The 22,794-nt window shown below is 41.8% G+C and overlaps 1 protein-coding gene across 1 annotated transcript in view; it reads left to right on the plus strand.

Moving 5' to 3' along the window:
- The first annotated feature begins 1,303 nt into the window (after window positions 1-1,303).
- Window positions 1,304-22,794, plus strand: part of LOC124164475 (peripheral plasma membrane protein CASK-like) — a 527,806-nt gene continuing 506,315 nt past the window's right edge. Inside the window, exon 1 of the mRNA XM_046541802.1 lies at window positions 1,304-4,503. Coding sequence (XP_046397758.1) covers window positions 4,445-4,503 — 59 coding nt within the window. The 5' untranslated portion in view covers window positions 1,304-4,444. The remainder of the gene's footprint in view (window positions 4,504-22,794) is intronic.

The following is a 22,794-nucleotide window of genomic DNA, read 5'->3' on the forward strand; positions in this document are numbered from 1 at the left end:
CAAACGGAAATGGAATTTAATTGCTGACTGCACGTCTTACTTAGTCGAAATTTTTTACATTCATATTGAAAGAAAAAAACATTTTTTTTATCTCATCAGAATTTTTATTTCCAGCTGCAAAACGCGTTTCACCACAACTTGATAAATTCATGTGTCACAGTTGGTGATTTTATTTGGTGAAATGCGATTTGAAAAAAAAATATTGTGGAGAGCAAAGATTTTGTTTTTTCAAGATCCTTAAATTTCAAGAAATACATTACAGATAGCATCGGAAATATTTTTTCTTGAGAACTTTGCCTTTATCACGTTAACTCCGTAGGGTAGAGCTGCAATAAAAATTATTTTATGCGTCGATAATAATTTTTTTCCTTACTGTCATTCCCTATGTTTTTTTGTCATCCGAAACACTTGACATTGATAAAATTGGAAGAATATTTTATTTTTCTGGGAAATAGTATTTTTGTTCAATAGATTCAAGCATTTTATAAGTTTAAAATTATTAAAATAATTTTTCCTGTCTTGATTATTCTTCTGCATGGTCTTCATTTCGTAGTATTAGGCGAGGATGTTCTATTTTAAGTGATGGCGTTATTTGGGCTCAGACCGTATAATGATTACCAGCCTCCAACGCGCCGAGAATTCCTCAAGTCTTTCTATATTCCGTCCATTTAAACCTCTCCGATCTCCTCTGTGTCTCCTGATTTTCAAACGCTTCAGGCCTACTGGCACGATCTTTATTTTTCCATTTGCCGATTTGCCGCAAACCTCAGAATTTTCTTAAAATTAAAATCAATCATAATTTGTATGAAATTTAAAGGCTTTTAATTGTATGCTGTGGATGGTAATATCAATCTAAGTGTTATATCGCCTCGATTATTCGAATTTATCAGTTATTATGCTCTAGAATATCATATCCTAGGTTGTTGTTTAGCTTTTTCTATCTTTCATTTTCGTCATTTAGGCGATCTCTGTTTGCTGGCAACGAGTACGAAATGATCAGTATTGATTCGCAATATAACGACCCAGAATCGGTAAAACATCTTCGTGGTTTAATTAGCGAAGGTCGCACACTTCCTTGGTGAAACCGAGGGGGTGGAAGGAGCCAGCATTCTAGCGACTAATTGCACGGGAGGGAGCCTGCCGACTTGGCTTTTCGGGTGCCAAAGCACCTCTCTCACTCTATCGTAGTTTCCCCGTGCCCCGCCGACGGCGCTGCCTCCGGCGCGTGCCCCCGCGCTGCCGTGGCGACTGGCGGAACCTCTCAGTCTGCTCCGTGCCAGTGCGCAGTCGCGGCAGAGGGGTTGGGCTGGCTGGCTGGGTTTGGTCCTCTCCAAGCGGTGTGGTAGCGGTATGACGTTGAGCCCGGAGCACCAAGGTTGCTGCGAGAGTTATTTGGGTGTGGTTGTGTGGTGGGAAGGAGCTTGAAACCCTTCCGTGTTCCTCCTCGCTGATCAACCGGCGAGATCGTCAACCCGCTCCCCGCGGGATAGAACTCCCTCTGGGTTTGGAGTCGGCGATTGCGGGCAGCGGTCGTCTCTCACTCTATACACTCCTTCCATTCGCCGCTCTTGCTCCTCGTTTGGAACCGGGCGCTTGTACGGGCGTAACTCACTCCTGCTGCGTGCGTAAAGGGGGAGAGCGGGGGTCTTCGCCCACCAGTCAAGAGACCGGCTTTGCGTAAAAACCGGGGGGAAGGAAGGCGAGATGACCGTGATGGTGTAAGGAAACGAGAAACCTTGAGCAGTTTAAAAAGGTGTGGTTTGGACCGTTTTGTGTGTGCGTGAGTGATGTAAGGAGAAGCGGTTACGTTTGTGCAGGTCACTGGACGGAGTGGAATAAAAAAACCTTGGTAGTCAACGATCGCGTACGCAGCGCATCATCCCGTCTTCTTGCGTGTGTCTCCCGTTACGAAGCTGGCAGTATCGTCATCCTCTCGCCGGCCTGCGTGAGGTGCTAGCCGGCTACTCGACCTCCTGCCCTCTCAAACACTCCAAGGGGGCTCGGATTCTCCACAATCGCCTTGTGGCTAGAGCGTGTGGGTGTGTTCTACGTGTACATAAAGTAGTGGGCTGATTCCACGGTGTGTTCAACCCACACAGGATTACCTATCAACCCGCAACCACCACCAGTCAAGTCGGTCCTCTTACTCCATAATATACCGCAATATGAGATTTTACCGCCGAGTCTAATGGTCTTGCGGCACGCGATACGGCTATTACACATATAGACTGACTTTTTCGGGGGGAGTGAGTAAATTTTTTCTCAAGGAGAAAAGCAAGTAGTGATCAAACTCCTTACTTTTACCGGTACACCACGCGACCCCTCCCACATCCTCGTGAAACTATCCCATCCATCCCCGCCCCAAACTACTCCCCACAGAAATCCATTACTACTCTCTTGCCCTCTCCGCCTCCTCCAGATAAACTCACTCCACTCCCTCTCTCCCCTTGATATAGAGTCGGATTGATTCGCCGGCCCTGAGGAAGAAGGAGGAGAGAGCATGTTCGTCTCCGGCCAAGTCATTGACTCTGCCGGCAACGCGGCTGCTGAGTTCTCCGAGGATGACTGCTGTCCTGGCCGAGCTTTCCCCGTGGTCGTCGTTCCCTTGCGGTGAAGTGCTGTCGAATCGGTAGAGGAGGAGAAACTCACTCACCAACCTGTCTTGTGTGAAACGCTGCTTCAAGTGGATCGAAGTCCAGATTTTTTATGAATAAAAAAAGACTTACACGCCTCATTCCAATACACAGCCTGTGACGAGTTTTTTTTTATTTGAGAGAGACGGCAGCGGGGAAAAAATGAACTCCCTAGCTTGAAAAAAGGAAGGTTGCGTTTTCCATTGATTGATTTGACTGTGTAGCGGCTCTTCTGCGACTCTCACCGTGCACTGAGTGGAAAAACTGAGGGAATATCTGTGACTTAAGGAATATAGAGGATTTCTGTAGTGTTTTTTGGACCTCGTATAGTGGGGTAGTGTGTGTGTGTGTGTTGTTTTTTCCGCTTCTTCGTAAAAAATTTAATGGCTCGCCAGGATTAGTGAGGGTAGTGGACCATTCCCTTATTTCCAACTCTCTCAGCCTGTCCACGGTCCGTTTACGGTTTCCCGAAGGATAAGTGCTGTTAAACTGAAGGATTCTGAGGAATATTTCGCCTTGGTAAAAGTCACTCCCCTGCCATCAGGCGAGATCGTAATCTGTGCGCCGTTGTTAGAGGTTCCGATCCAAGCCGGTTCATCGTCGAGATGAACACGAGAGTGTTGTCACGTGGAACTGCGAAGCATGCCCCTCCGCGTTGACATAACCGTCGGCTCTGCTGCTACGGAAGACCAGTGCCTGCCCGTTCGGCTGCGGGAGTAAGGTCGGCTTGCTTTTTTGGCGTGGCCCCTTACGGCGCCCAGGGTGGTGCCGTGGTTTCCGAGCGGCGCCGGCGCCTTCACGCCACCGATATCATCCCCTCCACCTCGCGCCCTAGGGTTCGCCCCTTTCCGCAGAGCGGTCGGGGGTATAACTGCGCTCCCTACTCCACCCTGACATTGCTCCCTTCCTTTTCCCGAACACCCCTTTGCAGCTCCATCCCGTGCACGCGTTTGTAAGCCCTGGAGCCGGAGGGGAGGAAGATACGTTTCGGTCGCCACCGTTTCGTGTGCTCTCAAAGTTGCTTTGTTGCACAAGAAGCGCCAACACGTTCGGGAAAGTTCTAGGATATCTGGAGTAAAGGATATGAAAGAGATTTTTGAGCCTTCGAGTGCATAGAACGAGTCGGAGATGACTTCAAATTTTATCTTGCTGTAAAAATAAAGGCGTGTCTTTGACACGGATCTCAGTCTTTCTTTCGATGGTAGACAAGATCCAGCTCTGTCTTCATTGAGACAAAATATAAGGGTTTGAATTTCGTGTGTCCCTCATAGTGAAATATTCATTCTTAACCTCTAAAAAGTGCCATCAGCCCGTGAACGAGCTGAAGTTAGGATTCCTGTGTGGCAGTACGACACTTGGAAGAGATCTCATTTCATTCGGAAAAGGAATACTGAACCGTAAGGAAACGGAAGGAATCCCATACTTGCTTCTGCAGTCTTCATTGCCCTCAATCTACACAGTTCCTGAACTGTGCCCTTCCAACATCCCCACAATCTCCTGAGCCAAAAATTTCTCCGCATTGATAAAGGATGTATAGTCGTCGTGTTTTCGTTTTCCGCGAGTGACCGCGACTGTGCGCGTGGTGTGTCTGGTGTCGTTGTTTATTGGTCTCCAACCAGCGATAGTGTTCTGTTTCCTCTCTTTTTAAGTTTTTCGCCGGTGCCTCTTGTGTTCTCTGTGCTTGCGAGGGGGGCGTGTTCCACTCCTCGGACGGGGACGGTAAAAGAGACCGTTTCCCGTCACTCCTTGCATCTGGTTCCGGGAGATTGTTTTTTTTTCGGGATAAGAAGAGGTAAACAACGTCTGCAGACATGGCGGAGGAGGAGGTGCTCTTCGACGACATCTACGAGCTCTGCGAGGTGATCGGAAGGTGAGTTCAAGTCCTCATCGAAATTCGTTTTAACAGGGTTCCGGTGACCGTGAGAATTCTGCATGAATTATACATGAATTTTAACTCCAACTTGGAATTTCAAAATCTTTAAAATTTATGTACACGTTTTCTTTACAATGTATTTATTACATTTTAAATTGCACTCTATGAAAACATCTATTTGATTGTACAACTCTTTAAATTATTACGAACGTCTTGAGGTGTCGAGTCAGAAATTCGTTAAATTAAGTGTAAAATTTCTATAACTTAGTGTCAGTCTAGTCAATTTAGGAACTTAAAATAATACATAAATACGTATTATTTGAACGTATTGAAGTAATTTTGGGCGATTTAAAATTCTTATGTATCGCAGTAATCACGTAAGATTAAGCCGAAATTTATTAAAATTTCCCAGGAAAGCCTGGAATTATGCATACATTTTTCTGGTCTGATTTGCTGATGGGCCACGCTTTTTAAAAATTGATTCTGATATCCCGTTCGATTCCTAGCGTCGGTTATCGGTTCCAATTTAAAGAAGTGCATTATTCTTACCAGTTAAATCAGCTTAAATATAGCTTTATTGCTCTCGTAAGTTTTGACAAAGATAAATGGTATAAGTGGTAGAAAAAAATTAAGATGATCCACTTCTCCCGCTCAACCTTTTTTTTGTTTCATTACTCTCATGAAAACATTCGTCATCACATGAAAAAATAAGGGTATAGATAGTAGGCCCTGATTATCATCATACAGTAACATCGTAGAGTATTATCTTGCGTTGGTATTTACCTCTTTGGAATTCTGAAAAAAATTCCACGGTATTTTTGCAGATGCAATTTTTAAATAATTCTTATATTGGAATATTTTGAAGGTCTACTCTACATGCCTTGAAATTGGCTAGGTGATAAAAAGTTTTCAATGAGTATAACGGCATCGAAAAAGAGAAAATATGGCCAAATGAGCCGATATGTGGTCTACCTCTATCTCGCCAGCCGTGTCTTCGCTATGTATTTAACCCACGCGGGTACTCACTCATTCACCGTCAAAGTTTAACCGTGTTATTATTAAAATATTCTACCAATTAAAGTAAGTTCCCATGGAGTCATTCCAAAGCAAGTTCCCTTTCAGAAGCATTCTGTCAGCTTCCCCTCCCTTCGTGGACCACCCTCTTCAGTTCACAATTAGGCCTACTCCCTCTCCTTCTATCTAAATATTTTATTCTTTTCCTTCCTCTCCCTCGTTTACTCAACATTTTCCCCCCTGGCAGCGTTTTCAACATCCCCTCCCCGCTAAGTTCTCGCTCCATCCATAACTTCTGTCTCCTCCGTATCTCATCTAAAAGCTGCCACTCCTTGCCCACCACGTTCAGCACTTCGTCGTTCCTCCTCCTCTCCATCTACATCACATTCTCCATTTTTCTCCTCACCCACATCTCGAACGCCTCCAGTATTCCCTCGTCCTTCTTCTTTTGTGTTGTAGTTCTGTTTCTGCACCGTAAAGCGCAACACTCCAGACACCAACCAACCTTCTCTTTAAACTCTTACTCGGCGATCCTCACATAAGCTCCTTCCTGTTCATGAACGCCTCCTTTGCTAACGCAGTACTCTTCCTAATGCCCTTATTGCTGTATCTGTTACCTTGTAATGTGCTGTCCAAGTAGATGAATTGCTCTAATCTCCTCAAGTTATTCCCCACCTACTTTAATCGTGAGTCAGACATTCCTAGCTCGCGATGTTGAACAAAACCGCATTACCTTGGTCTTCTAGTAATTAATCCATATGCCATGCTGTATGTAATGCTTGTGTAATGCATTAAATAAAGCCTGCTACTTTCTTTCTGACTGGCTAATCACTGCCTGGTCATCCGCGAACCCCTCTGACTTCATCATTCTACCCACTTTTTCTACAGCTTTCAACTCATCCCTTGTCTCCCCTCAGCGTAGAACTAAGTATCTTTTCGTGAAAAGTTATGGTCATTCTATATCTCTAAACTTCCCTGGTACTACCTTATCATTTTAAACTCTTCCGATTATATAATTTGTTCAGCATACTATATTATATTCCGCGCCCGATCATTGGAATTAATTACAAGGCTTGATTTCCGCAATCGTTAACTATTGGCTTTTAGACAGATTCTTCTGTATGCATGAAATAGTTCTTGCGATATTTATAGTTTTGTGGTTGTATTGTGAAGGTTAATTAGAATAATAATTTAAAACCTCCTCAGAAGTTTTCGACAGAAATATTCGAACTACGATCCTCAATGCACTGCCGTCATAGCCACAGTACCATTTCGAACGCATATTTTGCTGGAAATGCCAATCTCATTTCTTCGTTGTGTGTCGTGAGAAAAAAATCAATTCTTTTTTGAAGCACTCCACATATTTTGTACATAGTCACGCGTACTGATGCAATTGTTCACCCAGGGTGAATCTTTTTATGATTTGCTTTCACTGTTATCTTCATCCTTATAATTAAAAACATATCTACTACACAATTACAGCTCATATTAACAAGAAATTTTTGTCTTTGCGGGCTTACTACTCTATGTTACTAGTGGCTCAAACTAAAAACTCAAATTATGGCTTTGTAAATATTTGGTACTTCTGTTTCTAGGGATAAATGAGTATAAATAATTAAATGAATTACCTTTCATTTCGCGATCCGTTCCACGAATGTAATTTACAGTCGGTACAACTTACCGTGGTTAGGGGTCTCGTAATATACAATCGCTAGTTATGAAGTCGTCTCGAATTCCCAACTGAGCCCTTGGTTTTTAGTACGTCTTCTTGTCGAGTTCGTGAGGACAAGTGGAAGGCAAGTAGAGCAAGGGACGTTCACGAATGAGTTGCATAGGATAGGTTATAAAGGATGTAAAGGAGAATAAATACGTAACTATGAAACGGATAGAGAATAGGAGAGCGGATGGAGAGCTGCGTCAAACCAATCGTAGGATTGTTGATTTGATGATGAGTATTTTGTTCACCTTCACATGGATAAAAATCCGGCCAGATTTATTCAGGTCTCCAATTCACAACATAAGAATACATATTGATATGCGCGTAAGTGTTTATTTTGTTTCAAATCAACCCCTCCAGAATTTGTCTTCCAGATGATTAGAGAGGCTTTAGACATTGGTAGCGAGCGTGGAGGGTGAAGCTTGGCTGCTGATCGCGGAACACCGGGTTCAAGTCTTGAATGATGCCCTCTGACACCCTCAAGTCAAATCCTGGGAGTGCGAGATGGCCGAGGGAAAGGACTTAACCCTCTTACTTTGAAAGGAACTCATTAGACATATGTAAAAATGATAGACAAAACCTAATCACTAATAAAAGTGATAGAATGAGATATAACGGTCACTTGAAAACGGATAGCGTACGAACGCATACCATTGGTGGGGGACCTGGGAGGTGTCCTCCCACTAGTAATGGGGGTTATTACAAAATTGCCATTTTATCTAGCGTGAATTGCATTCACTAGGTTACCGTACCGTACACGGGGGACTTTAACCCCTTCCCCTAACCCCTCTGTGGTTCTGCCACTAGTATACACGAATTACCATAGTCAATGCACAAGAAAATACAGTTTCCTCTTTAAAATTTCTGGATCCTATGTGTAATTGCTTGCATTTTTGCATCCATCGCGTTGTGGACATGTTGCTCCAAGATGCGTGGCCACTAGGATGATTCTCCTGCCTCTCCTGCGGCCTTGCCTTCCGTATCAAAGTGAGCTCCCCTCTCCCCACCCTCCTTCCTGAGTGAGTGAGTCTGCTGCTTTTTCATTCTTCGGTCGTTCCTCTCGTGCCTGAAGCCGCCTATAAAGTCCGTTTTTGTGTGAGTGTGCGTAAATGGTGTGTGTGGTGTGAGGGGGGGGGGAGAGGGGGAGGAGGTGGGGGAGGGGAGGGAGGTGTAGCGACCCGGCAAAAGAGGGCGGGTCCACTCCTACCTCTCTCCCTCAGAGGACGATCACTCGTCTCTTCATGCCGCTGCCTCCCCACCCAACCCCTCTCGAAGAACTCCGCGCAACCCTTCCAGCTGGTCGGATCCCATAGTTTATACGCTCATCATCTTGCATCTATGCCTATGTCTTGCATACTAGTACCAGGGGGTTTCGATATGATTCACGGTACCTCCCAGCAAACTTTTATACAAATTACAGTCGTGCGGATTAAGCGAAACAGTAGTAAACCTGGTACGCGACTTTCTGATTGATCGTAAGAAAAAGTAGGTCTTGACGGACTTAGTACTTATGTAGTTAATGTGACATCAGGTGTACCCCAAGGAAGCGTTATCGGCCCCCTTTTGTTCATTATATACATTAACAACCTCTGCTCTCGAATCAGCAGTAAAATACGTTCATTTGCTGACGGCACTGTCATCTATCGCGAAATTAGTGATCACTCTGACTTTGAAATTATATCATCGGATTAAAACAACGTTCATTTGTGGAGCCAAGAGTGGGGACTCCAACTTAATCTGTGCAAATCCACGGCGGTACATTTCTTGTGGAGTACGTTCAACTACATCTATGTTTATGCTGTGTATGGTATTAAAATAGAGGCTAAAGATGAAGTGAAGTACCTGGGAGTGACGATATTAATTAATAATTAGGATTTACGCCCCGAGTCGTAGCTTGAAACGTCGGCCGTTATGGATAAATTGGTGGGAATCCCGAGAGGAGTTCACCCGCTGTCGAGAAAGAGCGTGCGTTCATGGATTAAGTCTTTTTGCACCGGATCCCATATATGCTCGATGCACGTTCAAGGTGCGGTTGGACGAGAGCGAAATAGCTCCTCTCTTTTACTCTTCCATCCGAAAATCTTCCCACAATACGCTCGAAAATTTTCACTGTAATTACACCGGTACTAATTCTGTCAAGTATAACTTCAATAGAGATTCTGGGTACTCCATTAGAAATACCTGGAAACCCGTCCTATATAAGATATTAAAAGTGAGGGAAAGTTCGCGAAGACGAAAATCCGAAACTAACGCCATCTAGCGTCACAGAGATAGCCAACGATGATGAAGTTTACCTTTGCTCGTTACAGTTAAGGAACATAATTTTTTTAAACAAAAAGGTCATATAAGGAAATAGATTGCTTTATAATTTACATATAGGAGCGATAAAAGAATTGGCATCATATTTTTTAGTTAAAAAATATATTCTAATTAACTAAATGTATTGTAACAATGAGACTTAGCAACCGCAAACAAATAAACATCATTCAGCCCTGAGGATGAACCCTGAGTCGGAGCTTGAAACGCTGGCCGTTATGTAACCCGGTGGGAATCCCGAGAAGATTTTACCAACACTATTCGCCGGGAAAGCATCGAATCATATTTCTTTCTCGACAGGTTGTATTTGGTCTATTTTGGCGACATTTTACTTCTTTAAAACTTGGAACGTTATCATCTTGAAATTTTGGGCGTAAACAGAGTAGACCGTATTTTTAAAATTTCCTTTATCTCAAATATATGACTTTCGCGAAATCTGAGTAAGTTCCGAGGTCAAATTTTCTAATTTGATGCTCCGCCATGTATAAAGTTTTGTTTTTGGTGCTATATAGTGGAGTTCTTCTACCATTAATGGAAGGTATTTTGCAGGTTCCACTCATAAAACTTTATTCACTACTCTACGCGACACGTTTAGAAGTTTCCACGCGTAAGAACATGACTTCAAACAGTTGAAACGCGTTGTTTTTTTTATCGCGAATGGAGTCTTTAAAGGGAAAATTTAAAATCTCTCATTCATTTTTACCGGAAGTTGTCGGCAAAGGTTACTTTAAGCAGTTACGTGAAGAATTTCAGTATATTGGCATTAAGTTTTTTAACGGTTACGTATCATTTCCTTTCCTGCGTCTTGATAAAATAGATACCGGTCGATTGGGAGTGAATTTGTCTACTTTTTAGGATTTGCTTGTTACCCATCATTCCATATATGAGCCTTCCAACCTCCTTAACATGTATAACAATTAAACATGCCATTTTTGTTCTTTGTCACGGAAAAGAGAAAACATATTATGGTTCACTAAAGAGAAGAAGCTAAATGGCGAAACTGCACAGAAGTAAAGCGTATCAATAAATTATAATTTGTCCCCATAATCCGGAACGCATAGAAAAAACATTAGTGGGCGACCACTGAAGAAGGTGGGATTTGTTGTGCGTATTGGAGGAAGATTTTCGGATGAGAAAGTAAAAGAAAGGTGCTATTTCGCACTCGTCCGACCACACATTGATTATGCTGCGAGCATATGGGATTCAGCGCAAAAAGACTTAATAAAATGCGCAGGAAAGGTGCGCGATTCGTCAAAAACTGCCACGGGCGTGTAGATACCGCTGCACAGATGTTAAACGAATTGGGCTGGTAGCCGATTGAGATTAGGAGGCTGACTGCTGGGCTTATTTTGCTTAAGACTAACTGAGAATAGATATCTTTCAAAGTGACATGGAGAACATCATATTAGAGCCCCACTACATTTCCAGGTCCGACAGACACATAAATTAAGAGATATATATAGCCGAACGGTTAGGTATGGGAATTCGTTTTTCCTGTTACAATCAAGGACTAGAATGAATGCTAAGCGGTACTTCGCTGGAGCATTTCCTTTTGACTTTGCTTACTGCTGGAATCCTAACACTCCTATTTGGGCGACTTGCATGGTAGCATGTAGATGGAGATGTCCTTAATCCCCTCCGTCTACGTCAACGTTTCCATATTCCCCTCAGAAGTGAGTTTATAGTGAATTTGTACCTCACCAAACTTTGATTGTAATTCAAATTAACGTAAATCTGTAGCGTACTTAGTGTGGGCATAAAGTGTGAATAACTGCTCTTGTCGCCATGTTAACCCTGCCGCATAAACTCATGAGAAATATTTGGTCAAATGTTGGAACCTAGTACAGCTGAGGCTTACTGGTAGGCGTGGGTGTCTCTTTGACGTATGAGATCGAAGATTCGGGCGTGTCGTTATATCATCCTGCCTGGCGATTGACAATTTTGCTCCGTGGGAGGCACTATTAATCGACATTAATATCTATCGCTTCTCTCACATTTTCCCGAACCTTCCATCCCCCCTGCATTGCCGAAGAGTGGGAGACAGATTTATGGCCTCGGCTCGGCCGGGGTAATGAAATCTCCCCTCTCTTTCCCTGGCTCACCCTTCTATGGCGAAGCATTGACTTGTTGGCGGGTGGTCACTATCATCAGCTTTCTTTATCAACCACAATTTTTGAATTATTGTGTGATACGGTAATGAATAGGATTTAGGATATCTCTGATCTCTTGAGCAATTAAGAACGGATATATATTTCAGAGCGACACGTAGAACATCGTATTTTGACCGTGTTATATTTCCTTTTCCGACAGAAACGATTGACTTAAGAAAGATATTTTGCCGAACGGATTGGAATAAGCTTTCATTTTCTCTCAAGAAAGAAAGGTATTAAATGAATGCCGGAGTGAGGCTGTCATACAACGCGCTACTATATTTTTGAAAATTTTCTCCCCGACTTATTTACAGGATATGTTGCGAACTCCTGGTCGTAAGTCGAAAATGAATTACAAAGGTAATCAAAATCTGAAACTTTGCTGTCAGGACTGACGTAGATTCTCTCTGTGAGGTACACGTTCTTTTTACTCACGACAATTTGATTTAAATTGAATTTCATAAATAAAATTTGATCATAACTTGTTGAAAAATGTTTTAACTGCTCTATGCCGTTTAAAACCGCTGCGGAAAATGATATCGTGATAAGACCACGTCGCTGCAATTTGCGTTCGATAAGCCGTGACATTTTCGGTAAGTAGTATTGGGAGTTTCTAAAAATTTGAGTTTAGAAATAATTTTGGCCGTAACTTCGGATGTTCTCATGTTGATTCTCGTTTAATAGCACGTTAACGGCTTGTGTGTATCCTTACTTCTTTCCTGCTTTCTCCCTCATCTTGGTCTGCTCCTTCACACACATTTTCTTCTTCTTCCGTGAGTGTTAACATATCTTCCAAGGGAGAAAAGTTACTCTCGTTCAAGATTCTTCTGTCTCATGTTTTTCATACGACACTGCGGTACCTCGATTGGTATCCAAGGAGATTCGCCGGTTTTATTTTTTTTTTGCAAACGCTACATTGTGCATATAAGCGAAACGAATACTCAGCCAGGCACATTGCTTGCGACGTGAAAAAATGCCATACATTTTTTTAAAGCGGCAATGCCGGTCTAATTTTGGATCTCTTACACTTTGAGATTATTCACTCAGGGGCGCAGCCAGGAATTAAGACTAGGGGGGTTTTAGGCGCAACTAATACCGGGAGTCTGGGGGGTATGGAATAACCGCCAGGGTAAGCGAGAAGTGCTGGGGCCCTGCCCCAGAATATTTTTAAGATAAATGGTTCGAAATGGTGAGTTTTACGGCTTTATGAGGGATATTTTTATCAATCCTTACACTTGTATACAAGTAATATTAATCCTATTGAGTAAAATAGATCAAAATTAAAAATTTATCTGGGCTCTGGGGGGGAGGGGGGGGGGGTTATCCCCTAAAACCCCCCTCGCTGCGCCACTGGTCTTATATTTCGCGGCCCTATTATGTGTTCGCTTATACAATAAATATGGCTCTTTATCCTTAGCACTGTCATTTATTATCCCTAGTACTGTCATTCATAATTCCAAATATCCCGAAGCCAGCTCGCAATGGTCTTTAAATCGAGGATCCCAAAAATTAGCAGCTTTGTTAGCTCGGAAACCCTTATCCAAGAAAGAGGTAACTTATCCAGGCCGAACTCGAACCCGCGACCTTCGCATTAGGAGGCGAGGACTCCGCCACTGACGAGGCCGGAAAATTAATATATCCCTGATGATGGAACCCGACTCGTGTTCCGAAACGTCGGCAGAATGGATGGAGACCACCCGGCTGGAAGCCCGAATAGCCTTTTTCGAATTAATATATCCTTTCCTAACATAAATTACATTCAGATGTTTTACAAATTTTTACAATGATCAATATAAAGTACTCCAAATGCCGTGCTGTGGAATCGGTTCACCCGACCGTTCTGTTAGCTCTTCGATAGCTTTTAAATTGGCTTCCAAAAATGTGCGCAGCTCAGAGATGAGTGTAGACCGATTCAACCATTCTTAAAAATTGCAGTGTTTGCACTCGGATAGCAATGAATATTAATTAGATGATTTTGGATGGATGATTTGAATTGATTTATTAATTTTTGTCAATGGCCGTAATGGAAGGTTGTTTCCCCGTGAAATTCGGATCGCTGTGCCCATCAGCGTCGTGAGTGGCGACTTTTGCAAATCTATTGAAATACGGAACGCGTGGAAAGTCATTTGTCGCCCGACTGGACAATCCTTCGTTTTAATATTCATGTCACACTCCTTCAAATGTGTATAGAGGAATGAGATGCTTAGGATCTAGTGATGGAGGAATCGATTTCGATTAAAATTGTACATTGAGTTTTAAATGCCAAGGATCAAGGAGATCGAGATCGATCCTTGATATTCGGGTTTCGATCACAACTCTATTTTTCGACTTCGATCTTCATCATTTTGTTTGATCTCAGTAGTGTGACTATCGGTCCATCAGAACGTCATCTGTCCCATGAGAAAGACTTATCTCTGTGGCCTATAAAATTGGAAAGGTACGCCCTCGATCATCAAGAAAGCTTCGCAATAATTTGATCCTTATAAAAAATTTAGGGAAGCCGAATGGCGATCCCAAAAGTTAAATGGGCGTGCATTTCTAAATTTTTTCTACAAAATAATTCACCCATGCTTTCTGAGCAGATTTTTGGGAAAATGTTTGCATCTCAGATGTGAATTTTGAGTGTTTTTCGTATTTAAAATGAATATGTTTTGAAAATGAACACTGCTTGTGGCATCATAAGCTCAGCAGTCCATGCCACCTTGTCCGGTATAGTCTTCAAATTTCACTTGGAAATTTGACGCCTCGGTAGCTTGTCTAACTGGCTAAAGCACTCGACCGGAAATCGGGGGATGCGGGTTCGAATCCCGGTCAAGGCAAATGACTTTTCTCTCTGTGGATTTTTCGCACAATTTGTGCATTGCGGGTGACTCCGTAAAGTTATCACCGTCGCTAGTCCGAGAATACTTAAAATGAACCTGTTTTCTTCAAACTGTATTAAAAAATAATCGTCAATTTTTTTCCGATTAATACATCTTAGGTTCAAACTTCGATTTTTATTGAAAAGTCGTGCTATTCATTTCGATGAAAATCGATTTTTACTGACACTTTTCCATCACTATTAGGATGGGAAATAGGTAAAGTATTCGAGGAGAAAGTGAGCGTATGGCTGGGAGAATGGTTGACATAGCGTCTCAGCATAGAAGTATAATTTGTGCCCCATTGAACAGTTATACCTTCTGTGGATCATGCAGCGCTCTCAGGAAGCAGTGGACCAAGTTCCCTCCGCAACTCAAAGCGGCTGATTGCTGGGGCAATTCAAATTCATCGACAGCATTCGCCGCATTCAAAAATTGACTATGAAAATCGTAAACAAAAGCGGTTTCTCGCTCCCCCGCAGCGCAAGGGATCTTAAGTTAAGGGGAGTCAAAGCAAAATAGAAGAGTCTATAAATTGAACGAATATTAGCCTTATCTACCGTTAACTAAACTCCCCTTGGTTTTAGGAAAAATATCCACGTGGGGGTAATGAAAATAGACCATACGCCTGGTCTCAATTGATCATGCTCTAGTACTCACACAGATCTCTTTCCAGTATGTGTGATGGTCACAAAAGATTAACCTCGCAAACCCTGATGTGTGCCTGTTTGAGACCTTCATGGATATTCTTTGCCGTAAGTTAAGGGGAGTTAAGGCTAATATTCGTTCAATTTTTGGGCTCTTCGACTTTGTTCGCTGGGGCCATCCCTCGGAAGGAAAGGAAGATATGATCGTGTGATTCAGTCTGAAATGATATTTCAGAGGGCAGGGAGTGGTCCCCCTGAAAATGCTCCCCTTGCCTTGTGGTGTTGAGCCAGAAAATACTCTTTTCCAGTCACATAATCATGGGGACTGCACATCAGAAACGGATCCAGAATAGGAACAAGGGGGGGGGGGGGGAGTAGGAACAAGCCTCAGACAAATAAAAAAAAAGTTCAAATCTATAATCAAGTTTTGACATATATTATAACTGCATCTGCTTAAAGTTAATTATTAAGCGCCAAAATGATGTAAAATGTAATGCCAAGCATGTCGTTTTTTCTGAGGGAGGGGGGGTCGGACCCCAGGCCATCTCACCCCCCCCCCCAAAGCATATTCCTAGTTAACCCCTTCAACTTGAATTTATTTTCTGAATATTGTGCTCCTGTCGTCTTTTTCTTTTTTCTGTGGTTATTTTTAAATGGAATGGTTGGTAGTGGAAATGAGTGAAACAAAAAGTGATAATCATTTCATATCTTAAAGTATCTATTTAAATACATCGAGAACACAGCTATCGTTACTTACATAAAATAATTTTGTTTCTTCCATAGCATCATATTTCGTGAAATATTAGTTCTTTGTGCACATTATGGATGTTTTAAACTTTCAAAATATTTGTTTAGTTCCACAAATTGTAAGTAGTGCTAAAATTATGAAAATCTGCTGGCGAGTTTGACACTCGTCATTGCGAGATTTGGCATCGGAAGTTTGTGACGAGCGAGACTCGTCATTTCAGCTGTAGGGGTTAACATAAGCATGCCCGACCAAACCTTACACCCTATTATGCCCATGTGGGTCAATTTGACCCAATATGACTGGGCTTACAAATTTAACTCAAAACCTGCAATTTCTTCCTAGATTTTTTATTCATATTGTTTAGAAAGTATTTGGAAGATAGGAGGAAATTTAATACGGCGAAAAAAATATCAATTTTTCAACAGTTCCTAAGGAATTATCTATGGGAAACTAATTTCCACAAATATGTGACAATTTCGTTTTCTTTGAAGGATTCGGGAGCTCCAATGAATTTAAATGGCATCATGTTTAAAACAAAAGTTAACAATTACATTTATGATGCAAAAATCCACAGTGGTTTATTTGTTTTATGCTCCCGTCATTTTCCCATGGATAAAAAATTGAATTACATACCTTCGATTGCAAAATTTTCGAGATACTGGATCAGAATGATGATGTTGCTTAAAATCGAAGAGGCTTAGTTAAGAAGACAGAAAGCAAGATAATACTATTCTAACTAAACAAAAAAAACTGAACGAAATAAAAAACTTTCCATTTGAAAAAGGTTTCATTTTCCAGGTTGAAAAATAGTACTATCAGGCCAAAATTGTGCACAGAGGTAAATCCATAAAAATAATTAAAAGTCAAGGAATGTGAGGCTAAACATTTTCATCGTTTAAAATTTATCAACATGAATATTCTCTATTGGGTCAATTTGACGCAGCCGGGCATTCTAGTGTTGAGCCACTGCTATGGAATGTCCTAGGCTTCCCGCAGCTTCGAGAGCAGCACGTGCTGTATGGTCCGGCCGGCGTTGATTCCGGAGTCATCGGGCGAGCGCTGATAAGCAGCAGTCAGCAGTGGCGGGAGGGACTCTTCTCCTTTTCCCCTCCCCTTGCACTCTCACTCGCTATCGATTCCTATTCCCCTCCCCTCCCCCCCTCCATCTCCTCCCCTTCAGTCTCCGCCGTGACGGCCTTGCCTCCCCTCCAACTTCCCCTCCCTCGCTTCTGCGTCTGCCCCTCCCAACCACTCCCCTCCCTCGCTCTCTCTCTGCAGGGGATGAGTCTGGCTTCTGCCGACTTCACACACGCCCGCTGTTGAAGGAAATTCCTCAGTAGCGCATCGTTCCTTTCTTTCCCTTTCGAGGGAAGAGTAACTGCTCCAGCTATACCTCAAATTATCCTATAGGTACCTAAAGTGCGGTAGGCTCCGGTAGCAGTGGCACTAGAACGGTATCTCGCGACTGTTATCTACACAGGAGTTTCCCGAGAGTCACAGTGTACTTGGTGATGTCATAGGTAGAGAAATAAAAAAGGAGTGGGAGTTGAGAATGAGAACTAATTTCATCTCCTCTTTTTTGTTAAAAATATACATATTTTTTGTCTAAACCGTAATGTCTAATAATATTACCTATTTGCTTGCGTAGTTAAATCAACATTCTCTGCTATCCACGTATGCAAAGCCATCGACACCTACAGAATTTCAAGTAGAACTGCTTCAACTTCAAGGTTTTTTGGTTAGTTAATGATTACGTGTACATCCAGTTTTATCGACAAAATGTTTTCGGCGGACGAGAATAAAAAGAAGCAGTGGTGCGCAGTGACGTACCTCGATGCAGTTTCTCTGAAAATGGCTCATCATTTACCTAGACACAAATTCCGTAACCAAACTTAGGCATTTCATAAAAGTGGTGCATGTATAATGAATAGATCGTTAATCTGCTGGATGCAAATCTTTTCACTTCAATCACACTGGCTGAAGTTAGAAGTAAAAATGAGTGAATATTTAAAGGTAGCATGTCGCTTTTTGCCAACCATTTACTGGAAGGACGACGTTCAGATCTTTCCTAGTATCTTTTACATGTGTATCACGAGGGAGCGCAGCTGTGTACATTTTAAAAAGCTTTAAAATTTTATGTTTTATATGCGTGGGCCCAAACGTTTATAATTTGTTGCCCGAGAAAATAAAAAATGCAAAAAATTGTAATTTTTTTTTTAACTTCAGCTAAGCCATGAGTACTGGCTTATGATAATGATGTAAGATTATTGTGATGTCATCAGATATTGTTTTTTCTCCTTGCAAAAAAATTAATTGGTTGTTATGTGGTAATACTCATATCAGTAATTATTCAGATGTAAATGGTATTTATTGTTTACTGTTATTCTTTTATGATTATTTTACTGTCTACTACCTTTTTGTGTGAAAAAGTAGAAACGTAAGGGATGGATATTCTACAATCATTAAGGTTGCTTCAGCACAGGTTCTCCTTTGAGGCAACCCAGCTCTCTTTTTCTTTCATTGTAATAAATTCAGTATTTTGTATTGCTTTTTTTTAAAGAAACTAATGTACTTTCCTTTTCACAATTCTCATGGTTATGGGATTTTGGAAGACACATAATCCCGTAAAGCATTGCTTCGTTTGAGCAGCGAGGTGGGCGTTATATTGCCGTCCTGGGTGGGTGGCATACAAAAGCGCCAACTTGGTGGAAATTGTCGTTATTTGTGCTACTGTTATTACTGCTGGACTTGTTACAAAATATACATAGGTGCATTCTACCTTAAAATCCATGTATAAGAAATCTTTGTTATACATATATTTATCAATCTGGTATAAAATGAGGGAAATTAAGAGATAATTGGACAAGAAATCTGGGTGAAGTCAGAGAAATTGAACCCGGAAAGCTGGTGTGTTCCCTGCACACTTGTGGACAACAGTTCTATATTTTATTCCCCCCCCCCTATATTATTCCCCCAACAGTACTATATTTATTATTATGTATATCATGAGATAGGATTTCGATAGTCTTGTATATGCGTATAATCAGTTTAAATAAACCTATTCAAATATTTGAATGTAACTTGGCTATTTTTCATTACGATGAAAGTATAGGAAGGTAACTAAAATATCTTTCCCCCCGTGAGTGTTTTCCTGTATCCGTTACTGCATAGGATAGGTTATAAAAGATGTAAAAGAGTAGAAATACGTCGCTACGAAAAGGCATACGGGTAGGATAGAGGAATGGAGAGCTGCGTCAAACCAATCTTAAGCCTGAATCACAAAATCATCATCATTTTTTCCGTCCCTCGGAGAGATATCTGCAGCGATAGATTTTCAGGGGCGATAAGAGTGATCGCTCGACCCATCATTTTCTGAATCGCACGGTCATTCCCACCCTCCATTTTTCCATCGTTTATTCTCCGTCACTTCCGTATTTGCAACTGTCGTTCAATTCAAAGCTGAGCGTAGCGTTGAAATCGCTGTCGTGCGTTTTGATTGGCTGAAAGATCAAGTCAGCGATGGTTCCAGCGACGGAAAAAGGGACGTGGCGAGTGATGTAAAAAAGGGATGGGATTTACATCCTAGGAGTCATTGCGAAAAGTGAACGAGTTAACCCTTTCCTATAAAGCATCCGTTAAAATGGACATCGCTTTAAGGCGATTTTAAACTTTTAATTTAATTATTCAATATCTTATAATGCATAGGTACTTGTCCATAATTATGGATGTAGACCGTAAAATTTACTTTGCAAAAAATAGGCAATCTAATTACGAGGGGGGATTTTGACCCCCCCTCTCCTACCTTAGTGAGACGTCGTGAGATTTGGCTCGACCACCTCCCTCTAATCTCGCGTGAGATTGTTCAAAATGCGTATTTCCAGTGTATATGTACGTTAATTTGTACTTAATTTCGTTGGATTTGTTACAGATTGTTTAATTATTTATATTTAAGAATAGTATTTAAGATTACCAAGATCGTAATTTTACACTTTATCTTTCGAAAAAAAATTCCGTTCAGAGATTGCCCGATCCCTGCTTGGATGTTATGTGGACGACATTTCAAACGCAACACTCCGTCCGTCGGATGGGACGTTAAGCCGTGGTCCCCTTTCGTTAAGAGCAGGCTAATGCCGACGCCGGGTTTCTCTCCACCCTTCCTTATCTATCCTTCCTTCATGGCGCAAATGACCTAAGCTGTCGGTCGTCTCCTCCAAATACCATACCATACCAAAATTCCATGATACTTTCCAGATCTTCGCCACGTGAGATTATTCTGCTTGAACCCTCCCCCCCCATAAACTCTGGTCACATAACTTATGCATGCAATTCGGATTCGGATGCAATATGGATTTATGGATCTAAATGGCAAAAAGAATAATTTTCATTAAAAAAGAGAAAAATATATCTTACTAAAAAGGTTATTCTGCCTTAAGATTGTTGTCTTGAAGTGATAATGACGCGCACTTTCTCGCTCCTATACGTCCTTAACCCCTTCCACTTCGATTTATTTTCCGAATATCGTGCTCCTATTCTCTATTTATTTTTTTGTGGTTCTCTTTTAAATGATAGTTAATGAAATAATATTTTGTAATTTGTAATAAACGTAGAAAATAACCATGAAATAAAATGTGATTATTAAACATGGAGAAAACAGCTTTCGCTACTCGAATAAAATCATTTCAATCCTTCCAATTCATCATGTTTCATAAAATATATGAATTATTTATTTATACTATGTATGTTTTAACATTATATTGTTCCTTTAAATAGTGCTAAAATTATGAAAATCCGATGACGAGATACACTCGTCATTGCGGTGTTTGGCGTCGAAAGTTCATGACGAGCTAGACTCGTCATTACAGCGCAAGGGGTTAAACTCACTAAATGCTGTGAGCGATCTCTCAGTGCTCCTGGGAATTTTATCCTGGAGCCTCCAGGTGTCCTTCTCCCACTCAGAATGCTTTTTTCCTCTCACCCTCCCCCTCCATTCTCTTAGCATTTCCCCCTCCCCTCTCTTGCGTCACTCTCGACTCGACCCGTGCCGTCTCGTCTTTCAACCTCTCTCTCTCTCTCTCTCTCTCTCTATGGGAGGGAGGGGACAATGGCCCTCCTCGCATACTCTCGAACTCGAATGTCGCCCGCCTTTTGTCTCTGTTGAGGTGGGCGGTGGCGATGGGGGTGAGAAAGTGGTGGGTCAAATGTTAAAGGCGCCCGTGACGGCAGATGCCGCTGTGGGCCTTCGTTGTGTGATCTTCTAATCAAATCTTCTGGCCCCTTATTCAGAGCCCGGGCGTTTCAGGAATTTCCGAAGTTCTATTTGTAAGAATTAAGCGATATATATAATTTAAAAAATCGTGCGAATAACAAACTTTGTGAGGTCATGTCAGGATCGCCACCACATTGTATTTTAAGGTACTGTACCGTTTTGGTTAGGTTTACCAAGAACATTTTGCGACATTGATTTGGTGATCCTCCATGTAACAATTTATTTGGGGATATTTCAGGCGCATCGCCACAATATTATTGCATCCACATCTATATAATACCCTTCGTGCCACCTATCGCGTGTTTGCCGGGTGGTGACAGATCACCAACATGCAGTGTGCATAGCGATCCCACCAGGCACACCGCACGGTCATGAAAGTATTACGCTTAATAACAAAAATTCGTCCGCATTAATGCAAAAGCAAATGCAAACTTGCCAAAGATTAGTAATACCTAAGGTAAATCCATTATACCATAATAAAAGGATAAAGGTAAACATGCTATGGGTTGTCCGAACGAGTGACGCCATTGATGTTATTCATGAAGAAACCGTAGATATCCTTAATAGGACGAGTGAAGAGTGATATGTTTAATATTTATGTTTTTCTGTCTATTTCCTATATCTAATTCTCGTGATACCGTGTATCAGTGGCGGATCTATGGGGGAGGGGCTAAGTGGGCTATAGCACCCCTTGGAAGTCGAATTTACACTACATAGAATGGTAATTTTTGTTAGGACCCGCAATACTTCTGGGAGTTTACCCCATACTTAGCTCTCCCCTTGTCCCTATCCTGGATCCGCTACTGTCGTTTATTATAGTGCGACGGCAAACGAAGGACATTTTCACGTCGGGAAAAATCCCTTTTCTTAAAGCACTTCCCTCTTCAATTCAGAATAAGGCCTATCTCCTTTCATTCTATCTAAAAATCCTATCCTTTTCCTTCCTCTCCCTCGTTTACCCAACATTCTACCCTCTAAAACTGTTTTCAACATACCATCCCCGCTGAACAGTAAAATATTTTAAGTTAAAAAATCTATTGTGCATTAAAATGACGATAGCTACAGTTAGATTCCACTGCAATACTGATGAATAAACCTTACAACGCACTTTTTGAAGTTCTTTTCAGAGTAGGCCGTTGTAAATTACATTTTTTCTTCAAAAATACATTAGCCTTACTACTAATCTATTTCTGTGGAAATGCCGGAAGCTACGAACCTTTTCTTTTGGCTCCTTTTTCTTACACCTATCGCTCGTAGGTGTTTGTCACGTGGCGTATCCATGGATACGGGGAGGGGAGAATCTAAAGACTTTTCCCGTCCTTAGCTGTGATTGGTTAGTTCTTGTTTGCCTGATTTCTTCGTGGCCTTGGCCGACTGAGGACCGTGCCATGTCGTTAGTATCTCGCAAAGGCCTTTGACTCGGCCTTCGACGTTTTTTGTGCGCAAAGGAAATCATGAGAACTTTTGTCCTCCGTGGGATTATCTGACAAATAATAGAAAAAACTACGCAAGGAGACCAGAATGCACCCCTCTGCGTTTATGCATAAGGGGCTGAATTCACTATCTTTTTCT

This window comes from Ischnura elegans, chromosome 8 (assembly GCF_921293095.1).
Source record: "Ischnura elegans chromosome 8, ioIscEleg1.1, whole genome shotgun sequence".
NCBI lineage: Eukaryota > Metazoa > Arthropoda > Insecta > Odonata > Coenagrionidae > Ischnura > Ischnura elegans.